At 45.3% G+C, this 22,686-nt stretch overlaps 1 protein-coding gene across 4 annotated transcripts in view; it reads left to right on the forward strand.

Annotated features, from left to right (window-relative positions):
* Positions 1–523: 523 nt before the first annotated feature.
* SAMD12 (sterile alpha motif domain containing 12) overlaps positions 524–22,686 on the forward strand; it is a 180,487-nt gene continuing 158,324 nt past the window's right edge. For 2 of the 4 annotated variants that reach the window (XM_037379508.1, XM_037379506.1), the window contains exons 1-2: positions 525–654; positions 20,356–20,531. In XM_037379508.1, the coding sequence (XP_037235405.1) occupies positions 642–654; positions 20,356–20,531 (189 nt within the window). In that variant the 5' untranslated portion in view covers positions 525–641. Of the gene's footprint in view, positions 655–20,355; positions 20,532–22,686 lie in introns of all 4 variants that reach the window. The other 2 variants (XM_037379504.1, XM_037379505.1) reach the window with 2 other exon arrangements.

Consider the following 22,686-nt stretch of genomic DNA (forward strand, 5'->3'; position numbering starts at 1 on the left):
GCGCCCCCGGTCTCCTTCGTTTTCTGGATTTTTTTGGATGAGCTGTCAGAGCTGGCCAGGATACAGATGGAGAAAGCCGGGGGGCCTGGTCCCGGGTGCTGCCGGTGCTCCCGGTGCGCCCTTCCCCTTCCCCGCCGAAAGGCTCCCCCGGCCGCACCGGGCAGGGCGGCGGGCCCGGGCTGGCTGCCCCACTCGCAACTCGCGGTGACCGAAATACCGCGGCAGATACACGCCGGTGCGCCCCGAAACGCCGCTTTCTCCCGGCGGGGTGCCCGCGCAGCCCCTTCTCCCCGCACCGCTCGGCGGCCGGCGCTCCAGCCCTGGCAGCCCAGCCGCCGCCTGCCCCCGCACCGCTCTCCCTGCTCGGCAGGTAAACGCGGAGGCGACCGCCGCCGCCAAGCCCCGCAGAGCCCCGCGGGGAGGCGCGGGGTGTCCCTGCGGCGGCGGGGGCAGCCGGCGGGCCCGGGCCCGGGCCTACATTTCCCAGGGAGCGGCGGGGCGGGCGCGGTCCCGCCCGCCTGTCAGCGGGAGCGCTGCAGGTTGATCGCCGCGGCTGCAGATGAGCGGAGCCCGCGCGCGGGCGGGGGGGCAGCGCCTCCGGGGCCGGGCCGGCGGCCGGCGCACTATGCGAGGCCGGGAGGATGGCGGTGGAAGGTAAGGGCTGCGCGTCCCGCTGCCCGCCGCCCCCGGGGTCCCTCCCCTGTCTCCTCCCCCGGGCACTCACCTGCGCCGCGGCGGGGCCGGCCCGGCTCGGGAGGGGGACCGTGCCCGCCGGCGGGGCCTGAGGCGGTGGCGGTGGGGCCGCTCTCTCGCCCGCCGCGCCGGCCTTGCCCCCGGACCCGCCTGGCCGCCTCCCGCGCCCCCCCCCCCGCCCCCGGCCTGACGGCCCCCGGCGCCGCGGCTGCCCCTGAGCCAGGTGGCGTGAGGTCGGGCCGCAGCGGCCCGCGGGAGGGGCGCCCGCCCGTGAGGGCCGGCGGCGGCGGCGGGGGAGGCGGCGGGGGCTGTCGGCACAGCCTGCGGCAACCGGAGGCTTCGGTCCGGCAACTTCCCGGCGGGGCCGGAGGTGCCGCCTCTCCCGGCGGGGGCGGCGGACCTGCGCCGCCTCCCTCCGAAGTGGCCGCGCTCGGCCCGCCGGGCGCCTTCCCTGCCCCGCCGCCCGTCTCCCGCAGGAGCCCGGCCGCCGCCGTCCCTCCGTGCAGCCCCTGTCCCCGGGTTGCCCTGAGGCCGTGACACCCGCGGAGCTCGAGCAGCCCCTGGCCGCCCCCCTGCCTGGGTGCAGGGCTGCGGGCGCCGGAGTGGGCTCGGCCCCCCTTCCCCCCCGCAGGAGATGCAGAAGCCCAAGGGCCGGGCTGAGGTGCTCAGCTCCGGGGGAACGGGAGCTGTGAGGTGTACGTGAGGTGCCCGGTTCCTGGGGAGGCGCCCGGTAACGGAGGTGGTGCCTACCAAGAGCTGGAAAGGTGGACGCTTTGCGAAGGTCTTCCAATAGATGCTGGGCTCCTGCGGCAGGCTGATGTTGCTGCGTGTTGCCTTTCTATGGGACTTTCGGGAAGTTGGAGGAGCGATGTGACTAGGTGTATGGGAAAAGGCAAATCCACTTGCCTGCTCTCTGCTTCCAAAATTCACTTGCTTTTCTACTGCTTTAGACCCAGGCATTGAGAATCCTGGGATTCGTGTCCTGCCTTGCTTTCTTCTGTGCCCTTGGGGAAGTTTCAGAAGTCCACAGTGTGAAAACCAGCTGTCTGACCCCTCTCCAGCAACTAATTTGGGGTATGCTGGTTTATTTGGCGTGCTTATCTTGAAGACCACCTTGAGCTTTGTCTCTCAGGTACGCTGAGACCTACAGTTCCATCACAGACCACTTTATTGCTGAAAATCCTAGCGAAGCTGTCTATTGCCGAGTACCCAAGTGAGCAGTGCAGATGCAGTCTAGCAAAAACTTGGGCTTACTAAAGGCAGTGGACAGCTTAGTATCCCTGAAAACCAGCTGCTTAGGCAAACTCAAATAAAGGTAAGCAAAACCAATATGTCTCAAAGGGTGTCTGTGTACATCCAAAGTTGTCCATGTTTAGCCATAAGCCTCTTCATGAGTTAAACAGATTTATGCACAGGCTCCTTTATTGAATGGCAGTTTTGAAGACTGTAATGATGTTAGGAAGGAAGGTAGTGGTCCTGAATAAAAGCATTGCTGCTTTGGTGGCAAAAACTTAGAAATGTGAACTGGGCATGCGTGCCTGGTAGTGGGTAAGTAAGTAAATGAAATGGACTGCCATGCACCAGATGGTTCATATGCCAGCAGCAACCCCTGTTTCAGTGTGCTCTCTAATGTCATCTTCCTTTATTCACTTGAAGTCCTTCTCAGTCTGTTTGCTAGTTCTTTTCGGGTCTGTAATAATTCCTGTCATATCTGCAGTGCCTTCCATCTGAGAATCTCTAAAAGCTTTGTAAATATTAATGAAAGAAAGCTCTGCTAAAGCTTTGGGAAGCAGTGCCTTTCCCTTCTCCTGAGATGGGATTTTTTTTCTTTAACTCCTTCTTCCCATTTCCTTCCCCCAGGACACATTGCTGCTGTGGTCTCTCAAAACAGAGCTTTTTTGTCTGTATGTTCTGCTTCCCTCACATTTTGGGGTTTTCTGCCTCAACTTTTTTGCCCTTGCATAATTGTATTACCCTTACACTTGCACAGCAAGATGACTTCTTACTTCTTCAGCACAAGTAGCCATGTGGCTGTGGTTACTTTGTGTGCATGTATCGCATGCCACATCTAAGGCCTTTTCTTATCCATCATTTTCTGTTGGAACTATACCTCTTTATGTTACTGTGCTTAAAAGCATGCTTTTATCTTAATGCATCTTAGCATCACAGAACAGTTTGGGTTGGAAGGGACCTTGAAGATCACCTGGTTCCAACCCCCCTGCCATGGGCAGGGACATTTTCTACTAGACCAGGTTGCTCAGAGCCCCATCCAGCCTGGCCTTGAACACTTCCAGGGATGGGGCATCCACAGCTTCTCTGGGCAACCTGTGCCAGTGCCTCACCATTCTCACAGTAAAGAATTTCTTCCTTATCTAATCTAAATCTACCCTCTTTCATCTTAAAGCCATTCCCCTATCACTACATGGCCTTGTAAAAGTCCCTCTCCAGCTTTCTTGTAGGCCCCCTTTAGATATTGAAAGGCTGCTATAAGGTCTCCTTGGAGCCGTCTCTTCTCCAGGCTGAACAACCCCGACTCTCCCAGCCTGTCCTCACAGGAGAGGTGCTCCAGCCCTCTGATCATCTTCGTGTCCCTCCTGTGGACTCGGTCCAACACGTCCATGGTCGTCTTGTGTTGGGGGGCCCAGAGCTGAATGCAGTACTGTAGGTGGGGGTCTCATGAGAACGGAGTAGAGGGGAAGCATCACCTCTCTTGACCTGCTGGCCACGCTTCTTTTGATGCAGCCCAGGATATGAATGGCGGCACGTTGCTGGGTCATGTTAAGTTTCTTGTCAACCAACACCCCCAAGTCCTTGTCCTCAGGGCTGCCCTCAATCTATTCTTTGCCCAGCCTGTATTTGTGCTTGGGATTGCCCTGACCCAGGTGCAGGGCCTTGTACTTGGCCTTGTTGAACTTCGTGAGGTTCGCATGCTGTATTGGAGCAGTGGGTTTGAGCCGTGTTCTTTTAATGAACTGTGACTTTTGGTGAGTAACATGGCATTACAGCTTCTGGTTGGGAAGCTGAGAGGTTACTTGTCCCTCATGGCTCTGATCACTGCAGTGTGCAGGTCCTACTCTAGTCAAAAGTAAAGTTGCTGTCAAATCTTCTAAATTGTTAGTTTTGTAGAAAAATGCCTATTTGCTGAACTCAAGATGTCTTAGACTTGGGAAACACAGGCTGCCTCCCCCCCCCCCCCCCCCCCCCCCCGCCCCAGGTTGTTTGATTTGTTTGTTTTCATTGGAAGAACATTTTCCTAGTGTGCTGCTCGGGATCTGTACCTGCTGTACATCGGCTCTTAAAGCTTGACAGTAAGGAAAGCCCTGAAAAACGGTTTTAAGCTGAGGTTGTTGGGCCTTCCAGTCTCTGTGGTGGTCATCTGAGAGCTTAGCTAGGATGGGCTTCCTGGGTCTTCAGACTTTTTTATAGCTTTTCTATGGCTGGGCCAACTGGCTTCTTGTGCAAACTCACAAGTTGGCTGGCTCTGGGATGCAACTGGCAGGGAGTGGAGAGGTCCCTGGGGCACAAGGGAACCATGGATTCTGGAGCATGGGAGTTCCTGGCTGGAGCCAACATCTGCTGCCCCACCGGGTCTACCAGCTCTAGTGCTGTTCTGTGAAAACTTCTCAGTTTCAGCCATGAAACTAGAGACTTTTTTTTTCCTGCTTTCAGAAATGCTCTGTGTGGCTGCAGTGAAAATATTTTGTATCTTCTAGTTAGTGGAGAATCTTTGAAAAATTGTGATTTCATTTTATCTATCAGCTGTTGAAATCTTCCTTTAATTTGATTATTTTAATGCTGTCTTAACATGGAGTGCTGGAGCTTAGTTATGGCAACAAATCCAGTGGTTTACTTAAGGAAAATATCCCGAATTTTTTACTGGGATAGCTGACAGCAGTGGATTTGCAAATATGAAATAGGAATTTGGAGGATAGTTCAGTTCCTTGCCATGTAATACATACCTGGATGCCCCAAAAGAGACTATGTATACAGGGAGGTCCTTTGGGCTGCGTAGTACCAATGCTTTCTGGTTGATGAAAGGATTGGTGTGTGTATGGGGAGAGGGAGTTTGCAATCCTTAATGTGAGCCCATCTAGATGGGAGCACTGCCAAGGTAAGTCTATTTTTAGACCTAACAGTTTTGACAATGTTCCTTTAAGTACTTTTTTTCCCTCTAGTAAGAATGAAATAACTAGGTCAGAGCCAGTAGAAAAAGGCTTTTGATCTCTGCAACAGTGTTCTCAATTTTTATTTTTTTCCTTTTTGCTCTTGTGCCGCAGAGTTAAAGGGGAAGAGAGAAATGATGATTTCTCCCCCCTTCCCCCAGTGTTTATTGCACAGGGAAGTGAGAGACTGATAGCACCCACCAGATAATGTATGCATGCAGTTCTGTTGGATCCCCTGCAGGTCTTACCTGTGGTGTCTTTGAGGTTCCTGAGCAAAAAAGTGCTAATTATATGTTGGAGTTCTTTCATAGTAACTGTTTAATGCAGTTTGGTCTAACTCCTTTCTTGCTGTGTATAGGCTTTGGAAGGTGCATACATACGTTTGTTGCTGGTCTCCTGAAAAGTTTATATGAACTTCTACCATCCTATGGCTCTTCTGTAGTGGGCTTGTGCTATTGATACCCTGGATCTAACTACAGGAGAATATTTTTTTGCTAAGTGGAGCCTTGCTGACATAAAATGATAGTGACTCTGGCCTTTTCCCTTGATAATCCTCAAGGGCATAAGGGACTTAAAGGATGTTAGGGCATTCTGGGCTGTGGTATCAAGGTTAAACCACTGCAAGACTGAAGTTATTTGCAGCCTGTAATGAACTTCTGTCAACGTGATCCTCTGAGTATCAGCAATGTGGTATACCTGGGTGGAAAGCCTTCAGTGCCTAGCCAGCTCCAATGGATATTGAATGCTGACGTGTGTCTCCTCAGAGATGAGGTAACAGTGAGTTTTTAGATGTGCTATGCCAACTCTGCCAGGAATGTTAAAGCAAGTTCACGACCGTCCAAAAGACAGCTTTGAAGCAGGTTTCAGTGTAGGTACTTTTCATGCTGTTCCAGGGTGTGCCCAAAAGTGAACTCTTTTGACAGGTATTCAGTTATTCAATTTTGTCTCATTCCTACACCCACTCCAGGCTCAGACTAGATGTCTCCACATCTAAGTTTCCAGGGAACGTGAGGTAGTAGATGAGTTTTCAGCACACATTACTTGTGGAGCAAAGAAGTAACAAACCCTGTCATTCAAAAAGAGCATGTGCTTCCATCAGTGCACTTGTTTTCTTCAAGTTTCCAACCACTCCTTAGCTTGAGGGACTCAGACGCATGGCTTGGAAAGAGTTGCCAGTTGGAAGCAGGGCTGAGATACGCATCTACCTCTCCAGCTGAAACTGTCACGTTGGGTCATAGCAGAGTAGATGGATAACGCTAGTGGTGGGGTTGCATACAGGACAGAGAAGAGTAAGACCTGAACTCCAGCCTTTGGTCTTGGTAGCAGTTCTGTATGTTAGGATGTCATGCAGTGACCACTTACTGCAAAAAGGAATCAGCAGTTATGGGATTCCAGACTGGAACATAGATCTTCTATCCATGCTCATGTGGCAGCCTTCTTGTTGGACTGTAACATCTATATCCTTCTTAATTTCTCAGCAAGAGCACAACTTTTGAAGATGGAGCTTCCCTTCTTGACATGCTGCCCCCACCCTCCGAGCACCCCACAGTGTGCATACAGCTGGGTGGCAGCGTGTGTTCCTCTGCTTAGTAAAGCTTTTCTGTCTAGGTTGCTGCATTTGAAAAAGCAGTTGATTGCACCTGTCTTTAACAAGATAGCTTGTTACTGATCCCTCTCCAAAGGAACAATGTAGCTATCGAAGGCCAGGAGTCTGTTTTGGACTGCAGGTTCTCATTTGAATGGGTACACTCCGTTCCTCGGGCATCTTACCGGGAGGCTGTGAGCTGACCTTCAGAAGGTGTGTTCCACTGTGGGAACTGGAGGCTCAGAAATAAAGCTGTTGCAACAAAGAATGTCACTGCACTGAAGTTTTTTTGGGTGTGTTCAGACTGAGTGGGGAGTGGATGTGACTGCAGGTCATGTGGTCATTTTCCCTTCCCTGCTTTTAGGCATGAACTTGTACTGGGCAGTTAGCAAGATACAGTATAGGCTTGGTGTGTCACTGCATTTCCCTTGGATGAAACTTGGTTGTAGGGTGAGAGTGTACCTGGAAACTCAGAACTGCTTTCAGGTCAACCAACTTAGATACAATTCTGTGAGTGTTTGGCCTTACCCTTTAAAATACTTTGAAGACTCCAAAGCTCAAGGAGGACACTGATTAGTAAAAACTGGCTGTTCCAATGCAATCAAATCCTATCACAAGGATCAAAATTGTTGGGTGGTGGTGATGTATGAGCAAAGGGAAGGAACGGTGCTTTGAAAGTTCACTTGCTTTCTCCACCAAGAAGAGAAGGCAAGCAAGCAAATGACAAGAGTTAGACATTAGATACATTTCCTAACATACTACTGGAAAGTATTGACAAAGTCTGTAGTGATGTTGTAAGATCCCTTGTTTACTGATTAAATTAAATTAAAATTATAAAATAGAATTCCTTTTGAGAGTTTGTTTTTTGTTTTTTGGTTTTTTTTTTTTGGTTTGTGTGTTGTTTTTTTTTCCGCACTGAGATGTCCAAGTGTGGTGAGTAACATCCAAGGAGGTTGTGTAGCTTTGTTCCTCTGTTTTACAGCTCAGTGTATGAGGCCAGGGCAAGCTGTTTAGAGCCAGTCTCTTGTGCTACCCAGTATTACTCTGTCACCAGGGTTATGGCAGTATAGCAGCAGTGAGAAGCTCAGAATGAGGCGCTGTAGCCAGGTGGTGTTGGAGATGCAGATTGGAGCAGGTTGTTCATCTGATAACCCTGGAGATGTTTCTATCCAAAACATCGTCCGTGCAGGCTTAGCTAATGAGTGCGGATCTAGCTATCTAGGTAGCACCATAAGTTTCTGTTTTGCCCTTTGGACTGCAAAAGTGCTACAGCTAGTTTGCAGAGGTAGTAGAGCTGTTGGAGGGCAACCTTTCAGTGCAAAGTATTGAGTTTCTGGGTTTCTTAGGGATACTGTGTCTGGTTCTGGTGCCAACTTTGTGCTGCCTTGGCTGAGACAGCTTTACCCTTTTATGCTTATCTCTCTGGTTTCTCTCTTTTTGTCCAAACTGTATGATTTCTGATGCCAGGACTCCTCTTTCTGTGCACAAGAGATACTCAGAGGTTGGGACCGAGCAATCCTATTGTGGGTTATTTCTAATGAAAGCTGTTGCCTTTGAATGGACACAGGTATACATTCCTATGTTTGCACAAAACATGCAGAGAACATGGAAGTAGTAGTTCTGGAAGATGCCAAAGGCAAAAGTGGAGAAAACTGCTAGAAAATGGAGTAATTTTGAAGTCTTCTGAAACTGTCTGGTTGGTGGTGGTCAAAATAGCAAATAGGATTTCAGGAACTATGAGGAAGAGCTCAGAATAAGGCAAGAAAGTTCTTTGGTTTTGTATCATTGCATATTGCTCTTGTATTTTGAATGTTCCATGGAGTTTTGCTTGCCACACCCCAAAAAAGGGACAGGACTGGAACCAATACAGAAAAGAGCAGTCAGCTGGTCAGAGAGATGGTGGAAAAAAACCTTAGGTCACACCGCTGAGCAATGAAGCTGTAGGGTTTTGTGCTTAAAATAAAAGGAAATAGTTTTTCCTGTAACACACGGTTCCCCAGTGCAGTTTTCAACCTCAGGTCATTCCTGACCTGCCAAGGAAGGATCAGTTAATGTGTACCTTGCTCTCATGCTGTTTTCTTAAGCAGTGGCATAAAGGACTAGACTTTTAGTCTGACCCAGCTTGATCACTTTTATGACAGTCTAGATAATCTTGTGCGTATCCAGAACAATTTCATTTGCCACAAGAGCTTGATTTGCATCAAGTAACTTAGAGGAGCATTCAGCCAGAACAACCCAGAAACACAGAGAAGATGGGGAATTTGGCGCTGAGCTATAAGAACATTGACAGGATTATGATATGTAAGGTATGTAACGCTCTTTTTCCCTATATATAAGAACTGATACTGCTCTGTAAGAGGAACTGTCTGCTATGGGACTGGGGGTAAGGAGGGGTGCTGCATTAGGCTGCAGCTGTAGAAATCCCATCCTGGCAAATACCAGTTCCCCACAGCAGGCAGGGTTGGAAACTGCCATACTGACCTATATAAATGAGGTGAAATGTCTGAGACCCTCAGGAGCGCCTGAAGCAGATGAGATCTACAGATGTCACCCTGACTGGCTTCTGCCTTGGGTAGGTTGTATGTTCCCTCACCTTTGCATAGGGTCCTCTTTCTCTCTCCAGAAGTGTCTGGTGGCAGAAGGACTACAAAGAGAACAATGAAGGAGTTGCTGTCAGTATCTGCATGTTCTTTGTGCAGTGTGAGCTAAACCTGGCATTAAAGAGCAGGTTCATTACTCAGAACAGCAAGAGTTCACCCTAGTATGTGCTACTTCTGCATGAAGCAAGCAGGTGGGCAAGGGGACTGAACTTGGGCTGAAGTGAGCTCTGCATTCAATTACAAAATCTAGTATGCTTGCAAGGAATATGTGACTGAACAGGAAAAGAGCATGAGGATGACATTTGATGTGGATTGTAGCCTGTTTCAGTGCAGTCCTATCCATCTCTATGTAATGTGGAACCTTGCTAGCTCGTGCTCTTCAGCTGAACATTCAGATCACTACTACTTTCAATTCCCCCACTGATTTGTGCTCCTCTGACCTGTTTTTTCTCCCCCCCACCCCCAAGGGGATTTTAGTTGAGGTTATTTGCAGAGAAGCAAATCAACTAGTAAAAGCAAGAGAGACTTTTAATAATGCCATTTCAGAAACATAAAGAATTGTAATGTGTGTAAATAGAAGCTTTTTCCTTAGTTTCCCTCTGCATGCTCTCAGCTAACATTTTGTTGCTACACAAATCAGCTGGGATACTAGAGTGAGTAGGATACAGTGAAGCAGTAGGAGGTGAAGAATTCTACTGGGGGAAGGAAAGAGGGCATTTCCAGGCTCTTCAGTTAAATGTGCAAGGGAAGGGGTAGACTTGAACAATGATAAAGGAGGTAACTTTTAGGCAGTTGAGAGAAAGCCAGGGATGAGAACAGAAGTCAGCTACCAGATTGCAAACTAGTTATGCTAGTGAGAATGAATAAATATATTTTCCTTGCATTTTGATGACTTAGTGCATCACTCATGTGACAAGAAATAAAGCTGGATCCACAGCTGAATTGCAGCCATTTCTGTGCCACATGTTGAGCAGACGCCAGCTTTCATGAGTAGGCAGAGGCAGAGGTCTGTGCTGCAAGTGTGGGATAGCACACCTCTGATGCCGTAATAAAGACTCAATCTGTGTGTGTCTGAGCTGTTCTTTGTATGCTGGATAGGCTCACTAGTGTTTAGAAAAAGTTTCTGATGTAATGCCAGCTGATTATAGAATTGAATAGTAGTGCTATTAGGACTTGAGATGAGGCATTCTTAGAAATATAATTTTCAGTGGAGCGTGACGAGCTAATCTCCTAAGCAGTGATTGCAAGACAAGTGTCTTGCAGTAATAGTGGAACTAATGAAGACCTGTTTCTTACCCAGGTGTGTTCTTTATCATTTCTGTCTACTTCCTCTCCATAGTCACTGTGAAATCCTCAGAGGGCAACAGTGGTACTTAGCCTGGAGTTTGCCGAAGTCAAATGTTAACTGACAGTTGCAATGTATGGTGGATACTTTTCCTTCATAGAGAGCATTATGTTAGGTTTCTTCCTCTCTATCTGCGCAGTGACTTCCCCCCTCCCTGCTACTTAGACTTATCTCCTGTAGCACCCTCTTTGTTTGCAAGTCTGTACATCTCACAAACTTTAAATCCAGAGGAGTTGCTTCACTTTTCAGAAGATGCTTTGTAAATGCTCACACAAGCCTTTTTGTAACAGAGGATGAGATTAGTTTGCAAAACAAATTATCAACTATTTTGTACTATAACCCACTGCTCAAATAATGTTCCTGTGTACACGTGATACATGTTACTTACTGACTGTTACTACTTTGTTCACTAAGATCCCTTTTTCTCTGAGGTAACTGCATAGCTCACTAGTACTCTTCTTTGCCAGTATTCTCCTCTTCATTTCTACCTGTACAGGACTAGTGGTAGACTTGCCTTACTTATTCATTGAATTTGTCCATTTTTCAATGATCCTCTCTGTTGCTAGTGTGAATTCAAGAGCTGCTTGTACCAACTGTACCTTTATTAAAATGGAAGGAGGAAATGCTTCAGAAATAATTTGGCTGCCTGGTCATTGTGTCTGCTCTTTATCATGAAATCCTATTGCTGTTTCAAAGGCAGAACTTGCATAGCTGAGGCTCCAAGGTCTGTCTAGCACAGCAATAATATGCAGGCTGGTTCCTGAAGAGCAGGTGTAACAGAAATTGTCTTTTATGTTTAGAGCATTTGCTAAAGTCAGTGAGGTAAGAGATGGCAAATGGATATCACTGTACATAAAATAAAGAGTTTCCAGTAGGAGAATTGTCAAAAATGCGCAAGTAAATTTCTTAGCTGAGTAAACTTAAATATACATATATGTCCTGGTGGGATAAGGGTCTTAATCCTCTTCCCACTAAGGTTGTTCCCCTTTCTTGTTCTGTAGAGAGTTAAGGAGTCTTTCTTCTCTCTGTATACTCAAGATGTGCATGGCCTTCAATCAAATTTTGTTCAGTTTGATTCCAGATGAAGCTGCTAAGTTACTCATTCTGGTTTCTTGATATATTTCTGATGCTGTACAAGACTCTAGCATTAGCTACTTCTTGCAGCTGAGGTGTGTGCAAGAGGTGTGTGTGTAGTGTAGTAGCTACACAAAGAGAAGAAGCATGAGTCTATTTGGCTTCAGTTCAGGGCACTTTTTCAGTGTTTCTGGAGACAGGGAACAGCTTGTAGAAGTGATTGGCTTGGTACCGTGGGATGACTGCTCAGCTGCCCAGCTAGAGATGTTGGGGGATAGTTGCATCAGGAGTGCAGTTACTTTAAATTTTGTCACACTGATGATAATTCTAAAGGGAAAAAAAGAGGGAAAAGCCCTGTAATTTACAGTTACAAACTAAAACGAACACCCCTTCTCTGAACACTTTATTCCCTTCTGCCTCTATCCTCTTCCTACACCTGTCTCCCCTTTGCTCTGCCCTCTCTGCCCATCTTGACCTGGTTCAATGTCCACTTCCTTGCTGCAGAGCTGTCTCTTCTCTTGCCTGTCAAGGTACCACCCAGCTGGAGGCCATGTCCCACTGCTTAAACAAACTCCTTGTTGTAAAATTCGTATATTGCAATTAGGTAATTAATAGTCATGATAAAGAAAGGCTAGAAAGACAAGCAACTCGCTGGAGGGACCTGAAGGTACAGCAGCAGTGTGTGGCGGTGTCTGCCAAGCCTTGCTGTCTATGTCTGAGCTTTGAACTCAAACCTACAGGTACAGCTCATCAGTAGCAGCAGTTTACAAATACCCTACAGCTCAGTACTGGCCTAGCTTTGGCACAGCCTATTTGTAATTGCTTAATGTTGATTTTTGGTGCTGACCAACAGAAGCAGATAGCTAGACACCAATATTACTTCAGCTAAGTACTTTGGGACTTCAGCCTTTTTGCTTTACTGTGGAAAAACTTTCTGCCCAATAAAGTAGTCAAAATAATCCTAAATTTTATGGTACAAAGTGGTACCAACTGTTCAGGTCAGACAATCTTTGAAATAATCTCATATTTTCTAGGGATTTTCAGAGTTTCTAATGAAGTACAAGCTTTCGGAAATATGGAGCGGTTTTGCTTGTGCGGATCCTCCTTGCTCATTTGGTCAGTGTGAGCAGCCATCTCAATCTGGAACAAGATCTGGGTATTCTCAATGTGAATGTCTTCTTTCTGATCAACGCAGTTAAAGGGGGTTGTGAATGATGGCAAGCAAAAAGCCCCAGGGGTGTTGTTTGACTACTCAGTATTGAAATGTAGCATCTAGAAGTGTATAGAAGTCTGACTGAAAGCACTGACTGCAAAATTTGATGTGGTTACGGATTTGATTTGCTTTTGACAAAGAACTGGGCAGAGCTGGAAGGAACAGGTCCAATGAGAGCTGCTGTCCAGAGGTTTTGTAGGATCTCCTTGTCCTGGAAATAACTTTAATCCTCATGACCTTTGTGGACTTGAAATGACTGTAAAGATATTTGGATCCTTTTTATAAGATCCCTGCTATGTCCAACTTGAGTTTGTTAATGTTCCAGCTGTACAGACTAACTTCTGTTTTTTTCAACAACATGGCATTATATGGTGGGAGTAGCAGGTGGATTGTATAGACTTACCTCTTAGCATTGTGCAGCTAAGCCTGTGGCATGAATACATAAAATGTAGCTTGCATGTTTGCCAGTATTTGACATGTGAAAGTTTTCTAAGGATTGTTAGAGGTTGGATGGGTATCTCCCATGCCTGCTTTTAATCTCCAAATAGCAAAAGCTAGCATATGACTGTGATGCACACAGAACAGGGCACATGAGTAAGAAGATGCTATTTTTACTCTATCACTTTTTAGAATAGAGCAATTGTACTTGCCAAATACGCGTTAATGTAGCCTTAATTGATCTGCTTAAAATTTTAAGCAGCTAACAGTATTCCCACTGAAACAAGTAGTTATGAAATGTTTGATGTGGTAGGCAGTAGAGTGCATGAAGGTAGTGATTGATTATAGATTTGATTTGCTAAGCCTTGAGCCTACAGATGGAGAGACAAAGACTTTCCATCTGTCTGTGCAAAACTTTGGAGATATCAAGGCTGTGTTTTGAAGAGTGCCTTCAGGCTTTTCTCAAGACAGTATTCATAGAGTACCCTCTAGTAAAAGGCAGGACTTGCCCCCATATGCTAGTAACTTACTATGGCTCTCAGTGACTTTTGTGTACCATCAAGCGTGCATAGACAAGCTGTCTCTTGGCTGCTTGCCATCTGGGAGGCAGGCCTGCATGGGAGGGAGATAGAAAGGGGAGTGGAGCATTCACGTTGCCCTGCGAGCTCTCCTTTCAAACTGCACACATGCTGTATGCATGCTGTAAGGAATCTGCATGGGCAGAGAGCTTGGCTCACATGTATGAGCTTCTGCAGGGCAACAAATTCGCTTGCTCTGTACAGGTGGAAAGGGCTTGGGTTTGTGTTCTAGCATGTGGAAAAAATACACTGTGCATTACATTAATTTTGTTCTTTCCCTGCTTTTTTAGGACAGACGTGGTCATTTTTCCATTTTGGGTGCTCTGCTTACTATTTTCTCAAAAGTTTTTGACTCTCATAACCTGGCAGATCTCAACAGTCCTTTCTTTAATGTTCTGGAAGAGTGGATATTTTTCCTGTAGATTCAGCTCAACTATTGAGCTAGGAGTACAAGAGCACTTAAGTACCTTTGTTTTAAATAATAGTTTGTTTCGTAAATGTAATCTATGGATCTATGATGTTTTGTCTGCCTGTACCATTAGTCATGTGGTTGTTGCTGTGCAGTCAGAGCTGTGCAGAACATCTACCCTCCCGCCCCAAAAGAAAACAAGTTCCCACCACAGAAAGCTTTCAGTCCAAGTTAGGTGGCAATTGTTGGGGAGCATAAAGAGAAACATGGCATTAATCAACTGTTGGTTGGGGGTTTTAGCAGGGAAGGGAGAAAGTAAGCACTCAGAAGCTGAAGGAAGGGTTGTATTACTGAGACATATGGATGATATATGAATATTGAGATTGTATGGAAGAATATTGGAAGAGGTTCTGTTTCAAACTAATGATACTGTTGGTATCTAGTGGTATTAGGCTGATACTATCGGCTGATTTGGAGGTAGGGTTTGGTGTCTTGATGGAATTTTGAAGTCTGGGAACAGTGAGGTGCATTTAATTTGGTAGAGTGAAGAGGTGCTGAGACAGTAGGGATATTGTCAAAGTAGTGGTGTGGGAAAATGGTCTGAATGCAGAGGGTGGAGTGAGCTAGTGTTAGCTAATACCAGGGTAATGAAAAGTAAGAGCGTGGACAAGTATTTTAGCAAGAAACTACTTTGTAAGTAGAATATTTTTCAGACGAATGCCATAAAGTTCTGAAAGAGATTTAAGAAGAGTCAGCAAAGAGGGTCACAAACACTGGGTTGTGGTAAAGTTTTTTTTCTGTAAGAGCTGCATAGACTCTGTTCCACAGGACTGTAACCCTGGGTGCTGTCAGCCCTCCACCCCCTTTAGTTTTGCATACTTGATCCTGAGTTTAGAGCTGGCCTTAACTAGCTAAAATTATATAAGATGCTGATTTAAGAAGAGAATATGTTGTTACTGACCAAACGTTGACCTCTTTCCCTGCTTTTAACAAGTCTTGAAGGGAAGCAATTACGGTTTGTATTGACATTTAAGAGAAGGCAAGAGCTCCACCTCTGTCTGAGATGTATGTATGTATGTATTTCTGTGTGGTAAAGGAAATAACAGACCCATGCAAGCAAATATGCTTTCCTTCTTACCCCCTGTGTTGCCGAGAGTTGGAGGCAACACGAGAGGAAAACAATAGAGCTGGCTACCTGAAGGTGGCTCATGACAAAGAGATTAGCTTTGCCGAGTAACTGAGATACTTATCTTCACCTCTGCTTTTTTTTTTTTTTTTTTTTTTCTTTTCCTCCTCCTGCCCTTCAGTCTGCTTTCTCCCCATGCTGAGGCTCTTCTAGGTGTGCCTTCCTTAAGTAACAGATTCGGTCCAGGTGTATGGGAAGACGAGGCCGTGATGGGGTGAAGGAGAGAGATGAACTCCTTCCTTTTCTTTCTGCCCCTAGGAAATAAAAAAAGTTGTGTTGTGTCCATCCCCCTGCCCAATATCAGCAACTTGGGGAAAGTCATGCCTGAGGCAGCCTGTGTTTCTTTTAACCAGTCACCTCTTTTCAAGAAAAAGGTAACAGGCCTCTCCGATTTCTTCTCTCTTTTGTATCCTGAAAAAGCCCAATGTAAAGCATTGCTGAAATGCTAACTAACATTCATTACTCTTGAAAGAATGATGGGCTAAGAGCTAAGTAACATCTTGCCATGTGATTTATTTCTTTTTTTTTAAGCCATCCAGGTAATGCTTATAGAATCATAGAATTGTTTAGGTTGGAAAAGACCTTTAAGGTCATCGAGTCCAGATGTTAACCTAGCACTGCCAAGTCTGCCACTAAACCATGTCCCTAAGCGCTACATCTACACGTCTTTTAAATAGCTCCAGGGATGGCGACTCCACCGCTTCCCTGGGCAGCCTGTTCCAATGCTTGACCACCCTTTCAGTGAAGAAATTATTCCCAATATCCAATCTAAACCTCCCCTGGTGCACCTTGAGGCCATTTCCTCTTGCCCCATCACTTGTTACTTGGGAGAAGACACCGACTTCCACCTGGCTACAGCCCCCTGTCAGGGAGCTGCAGAGAGCAACAAGGTCCCCCCTCAGCCTCCTTTTCTCCAGGCTGAACACCCCCAGCTCCCTCAGCCGCTCCCCATCAGACTTGTGCCCCAGCCCCTTCCCCAGCCCCGTTGCCCGTCTCTGGACACGCTCCAGCCCCTCCGTGTCCCCCCTGCAGTGAGGGGCCCAACACTGAACACAGGGTTCCAGGTGCCGCCTCACCAGTGCCCAGTGCAGGGGGACGGTCACTGCCCTTGCCCTGCTGGCCACACGATTGCTGATACAGGCCAGGATGCTGTTGGCCTTCTGGGCCACCTGGGCACACTGCTGGCTCATGTTCAGCTGGCAATTGACCACTCTGCCCAGGTCCTTTCCTGCTAGACAGCTTTCCATCCCCTCTTCCCCAAGCCTGTAGCACTGTGTGGGTTTGTTGTGACCCAAGTGCAGGACCCGGCACTTCTCCTTTTGTAACCTCATACAACTGGCCTTGATCCATCGATCCAGCCTGCCCAGATCCCTCTGCAGAGCCTTCCTGCCCTCCAGCAGATCAACATTCCTGCCCAACTTGGTGTCATCTGCAAACTTACTAAGGGTGCACTCAATCTTCTTGTCCAGACCATTGATAAAGGTATGAAACAGGACTGGCCTCAACACTGAGCCCCGGGGGGGAACACCACTTGTGACCGGCCACCAACTGGATGTAACTCCATTCACCATCACTCTGGGCTCAGCCATCCAGCCAGCTTCTTACCTAGTGAAGAGTAGACCTGTCCAAGCTATAAGCAACCAGTTTCTCCAGGAGAATGCTGTGGGAAATGGTGTCAAGTGCTATACTAAAGTCTAGGCAGACAACAGCTTTTCCCTCATCCACTAAGCAGGTCGGTTGCCTTGTCACAGAAGGAGATCATGTTAGTTATTATGCTACCATGTTATCAGAAATCTGGATCACTTGTTCCCTGTAATGCATGGTAAGTCAATGCTGTAACCCAGAAAGCTCTCCTTGGCCATCCCCTACCATCCTTCTCCCTAATCTGTGTTGTTTGGGGGCACTGGGAAGGATTGCTGCTGAGGTGTGTTAGCATTTCAAAGGCATGTGCAGGAGTCTTCCTATTCAGCTAGGCAGGATCCTCGCAGAAGGCATATGGAGAGATTTTTGTGGACTGCATTCCATACCAAGTGTCTTGCTGCTAATTTCCAGTCCCTTGCTGGATCAGGGTGTGCTGGAAGTACTTTTACAGGTTGGTTAGGGTGTCTTCATCTCCCACTTTTTGTGAAGGAGGGATTAGTTTGGCTACTAACTAATTTCCATCCTCTTTGGGCTGTGAAAAAATTCCTGTCTTGGTGGATCGCATCCATCTTTTCTGTGGTCTGGAGGATAAGCAAAGTAGTCATTAGTAATTACTTGTTTCTTTCAGGTAGGTAAATATGATCTAGAGGAGATAGATAATGGTAGGTGGATATGATCAAGGGAAGAGAGAATGTCTTGGTGTATTAAGATACACTGATGTAAACATAAACCACAAAATCATATCGCTTTGAAACCTCCTATGGGAGCTGAAAAGCCCCAAAGACTCCCTTCATCATAACAGCTTGGCAGGCTCTGGATAGCTCCCCATAATGGCCATACAGCCAGAGGGGTGAAGCCCGTTAGCTTCACTGCAGAAGTAAAAAAGATTTTGCATTTTCACTGACACAGAAAGAGGTCCTGCAAGGGAAAAATCAAGCGGCAGCTGTGTTCAAGTTCAGTTTCAGTATAGCTTTGTAGCCACGACACAAAATCCAGGAAGGGGTGCATACGGAGTGCACCTAGAAATAAGGACTCAAAAGTTAAGAGACTCCTCTGCTAACGTTGTTAAGGTTTAAGTATTTACGTTTTGGATGACTCGGTGGTATGGCTGGGAAAACCAGTAAAAGGAAAGGATTGACTTGAAGACATTAATCTGTTTTTTCTCTTCTCACCAGTGAGAGGCAGTGCCAGAATGATGGGATTTGGGTTTACGTTGCATTCTGCCAACCTACAGAATTGGTTTGAACGAGGGAAGACTTGCAAGAAGAGTTGCAGCTAGACTTAGGGGAAAGCTCCTTAGAGTTGGCTTGGGAAACAAGGCTCTGTAGCAGCTCTTGAGGTATCAGGAAGAAATTGCAGATGCCTGCCCTACTAAAATGAGACTGAAAGATGACAGGTAGGAACAACAGCTACAGAGACTGCTGCAGACCCCTTTTTGTTATGTGCGTTTTTCCCTATTGAAATAAAAATGCTCTTGTTTTTGGAAAACTGGTGCCTGAAGGTGAAACCCAGGAGTTCCCAAAAAAAACTCTCAGAGGGTTTTCAGTGTTTCCAAATTAAAAACACAACTCTGTATGCAAGGCCTAAGCAGGTGGAGGATTCCTTTTGAGAAAGAAGGGTTTTTTAGCTAAAAATCCTTCTTCTGTGGTGGTCCCTGGTGTGGCCAGTAGAAACTGTGCCTCACCTCCAGACGCTCTGCATTGTTCGCCTCTTCTGTTTCCTTACCCAGAAGATCTCAGCAGAGCTCAGCTCTGGACGTGGTGTAGTCTAGTGATTCCTCCTTCTCTTCCTCTCATGCTGTCTGCTAAAGAATTGACTATTGGAGAGGGATCTCTGTCTTCTATATACCTGTAAAAGATGTCCAGGACTAATCCTCTACAGCTGCTCACAGTGAGACTGAAATTTAGTGCCCTTCCTGGTTTTAGTTTCATTTACTAGTTTTCTGTGGGCCAATGACATATTTTTCTATTTGTCTGCACAAAGTGGCTGCAATTTGTAATAAAACATGTTGTAATTATTTACTGCTTTCCATCACTCAGTGTTGGAATGAATTGTCCCTTATAGTAGTCTTTTGACTTAAAGACAGGAGATGTTTCCATCCCTAGCTTGCAGACGTAGGTATTGTGGTGCTTGCACAGATCACTTACCTTTCAGAATTCTTGGGATGTTTTTAAAAATCCCAAGGAGAAAAGGCCAACTTCTTGGCTTCTACTTTAGTTCTTTTTGGCTTCTACTTTAGTTCTGCACCAAGGAATTGCTGTAATTTAGGCTCAAAGTTCTCAATTAAGACTTTGGGAATGGTTTTTCATGAAGGTGCTGTAGTTGAAGGACCCTGTGCCTTTTCTGGCAGCTTGAGCCTGTTCTGTGAGAGGCTTTCAAGGGCTGATATGTAGCTGGGAGAAACTGGCCATTCGGAATCCTTCCTCTGCTCCCCACCCTTTGCTTCTAAGCCAAGCAAGAGTGAAAAGGCAGATTTTATTTTGGCTCTAAGTTGTGTTTTAGGTTGCTATTCAGGTCTGTCAAATATTGCACCGCAGTATCTGAGCGAAGTTCTCTTGTGTACAGGGGAGGTTGGGACCATTAATTATGGGTAGCACAGGTAGTGCCGATACCCAGGAACACGAATGCAAAAGTCAAATAGTTGCATGAAGGGGAAGTTGCCTCAAGATTCACAGGTTTTAAAATCACTACACATGCCAAGAAAGTTGTTAAGGCTACTCTCTATGTGAGTGGTGAAACTGAAATTTCAGACAGAAAACAATTAAACTACTACCATAGTTTCTAAAAGTGCATTCTGTGGTGGGGTTTGCATTTGTTTTATTTTTTCCTCCAGCTGCTTTCCTTATTCTGCTGTCATTAGTCCACACCTCATTCTATACTCAGTACATCCCTCTTGCTTGTTAGGATGGTGTAGGTGGTAATTTGCAGCGGTACAAAGTGCTGAAGGAGAGATAATCAGCTCGGTAAGTCATTATTCTGTGCAGAGACCAACTTGCTGACTTGCTCTCCCCAGCTTACTTATCCTACATCGTTTAGGACCTAGAATTTTGTAGTAATTGAAAATGTAATATAAAAACTATAAATTGCTTGTCTAGAAAAGGAAATAAAGGCATGATTGAATGATGAATATGTGGGATATATTGTCCTATCCTAGTAAAAGCTGTAAGTTGAGGGTCTTCAACCCTCAGTAGTGAAGCACAGTTCAACACAGTAGCCTGTACTAAATAGCATTATACAGCACTGCGTTGCCTCTCATTTTCTTTCTCAAATATCTCACCCTGAATCCATGTTAAGGTACAGACAGTTCTTTTGCCATGATCTGACATAGCTCTGGTTACCACATGGCACTTCTTAGTTCTTTGATAAATGTTTGTAACACTGGGTTCTTCTTTCCTGAGCAGTGTTTTCTTTCTCATATTTTTTTCCCCAGCTATTCACTGCAATCTGAATCCAAATGGTATTGATCACCCTGTCCCCACAGAAGGTATTAATCTGCAACTTGAAGGTGAAGGAGTTGAATCGCCCTCTGTAAAGAACAGTAGTACTCCAAAAGGGTCGGAGTCAAAAGAGACACCTAAGAGACAAGTGGAGCCAGAAATATCTAAGGTAGGTAGGACTGGGTTCTTATTTATGTTGGTGAGTCTTAAATAATCCAGGCTTCTTGAAGTTCTGGCTACTGCTTAAAAAGCATTTATCATCCTGTTAAAAGACATACAAAGGTGCAAAAGTAAGTGTCTGACGAAGTGGGTGTTACAGAAGCAAGATATTGTGGCAGTTTTAGCCCACACACATCTTGGACATCGTGCTATTTTATTTATCTCTAGATGAAGATAATTAAAATAGTGGAATCTCTCTTTTTCAGGCACAGTGGAGACTTTTTTTTTCCAAATGACTTGGGTAACAAACAGAATGGGAATAGTTACGTTTTTTTGGAGTGTTTTTTGTTTGCTTGTTTTTGTGTTTTTTTGTTGGTTCCCCTCCCAGGGGGCAGGTAAAGGAAGGAAAAGGTTCTATGGATATATGAATATATGGATTTTTACATGGATGATTGATTTTAATAAAATGTTAACTAATTTTAGGTAAAATACCAGGTCAATTCTTCCAAGTCTGGTATGTTGGTGAATAAATGTACTTCAGAGGTGAATTCCTGAAGACAAATGAAGTGTCTCTTCTCATTCATAAGCTGCTGTTTCTTGTTTGTGTGCAGCACACATGATTACCAAGTGTAGGTGAATATGTGTGCTCCAAACACTGTACTTTGGGTATAGGACAATGATTTGTCATATTAGATAGGCTTTTAACTAAAATGAAAAATGAGAGAATGTTTTTTGAAAAAATTGGGAGAGATTCTTTAAAAGCTTTATTGGCCTTTTTGATCTTCAAAGGCCTAAACCCAGGGGTTTGGGGATGGTTTCTTCAGAGTTGAAAAATGAGTTTTTACTGAATCTGACACTTTGGGAGTTAATAGAGCAAATAAAATGTGTCCTTCCCCCCCCCCCCCCCCCCCTTTTTTTTTCCCCAAGGTCCAAAAAAGGCAGTAACAATTAATTCAATGACTGTGTAAATATTTCCTTTTGTCAACAGTACAATAAGCATAACAAATAATACACATACAGTTGTGATGTATTTAATTTTAAAAATAAAATAGCATTAAACGTTTTGAGTAGTAGCCTTGACAATAGAAGCTTGGTATGAATTCTCCATTCTGATTTTTATCTAAAATAACTAGTTTAAAATGAGTACAATTTAAACTCATTTCTTTCTGTCTTAAGTCATTGAACTAGATACTGGACAGGTTTGCATTGATCAAAGTCACCGCTAACTTGCAGTCTGTTCTGTGGTCAATTACCAAGCAAATACATTGCTGATTTCTCTTGAGCCCTTGGAGAACAGATTTGTGCTTATTGCTTTGAATCATCCATTTGGTAACAAGACTACCAAATTTTGGATGGGCTTTGAGACAAAACTCAGCTAATAATACATTTACCCAGCTTTTTGTGGACAAAGGCAGGCTAAACCTGCCTGTGTTTCATCATCACTAGATGAAAATCTGGCCTGTGTTGAAAGCTAAGTAGGTATGTTAAGTTCAGAGAAGACCTTACAGGCTTGCATATGAAGTAGTTAAATGACGCAATGGGGCTTCCAATTGAGAATGCACTCGCGTCATTGACATGGAACACAGGCAGATCAAGCTGGTTGTTTACAAAAGACCCATCCTAACAGAAAATCAGTGTGTATTATATCAGTGATTTAATGTAATGGAGCCTGTTTTTGCTGTCTGAGCTAGACTTGTTGAATTGATGAATAGAAAACCATTTCCAAAGCTGTCCCTGCTGGAGATTTCTGGGGAAAAGGGCAAGTGTAGTGCTCTCAGAGTAGTAAAGTCAGCTATTGGTTTCTTATGTCTGATTGCCATAGCTTTATTTACAAAGCTGGGCATGGTTCAGATTTAAAAACAAACAAACCACCAAACAAAACTGAAAATTTTGCTTGGTGGAATAAGCTTGGTATAGTAGTATCAAGCTAGTGAAGTGGACTCTCTTTTCTGAATGTATTTCTGCATTGTTAGTAACTTTTATGTGTTGTATTAACTTAGTGATGTTTTTCATCTGGATTCATATGCTATAGCCTGAGGTGGCCTGTCTTTTTCTGGCTTGCTCTGCCTTAAATTTAAAAATCATGTTGCTTTATTCTCTAAAATATGAATATAGAGTTGAGTTTGTGTGGCTTTAAGAGTTGAATTAAGCTGTTATTATGAAGC

This window comes from Falco rusticolus, chromosome 3 (genome assembly GCF_015220075.1).
Source record: "Falco rusticolus isolate bFalRus1 chromosome 3, bFalRus1.pri, whole genome shotgun sequence".
Classification (NCBI taxonomy): Eukaryota; Metazoa; Chordata; class Aves; order Falconiformes; family Falconidae; genus Falco; species Falco rusticolus.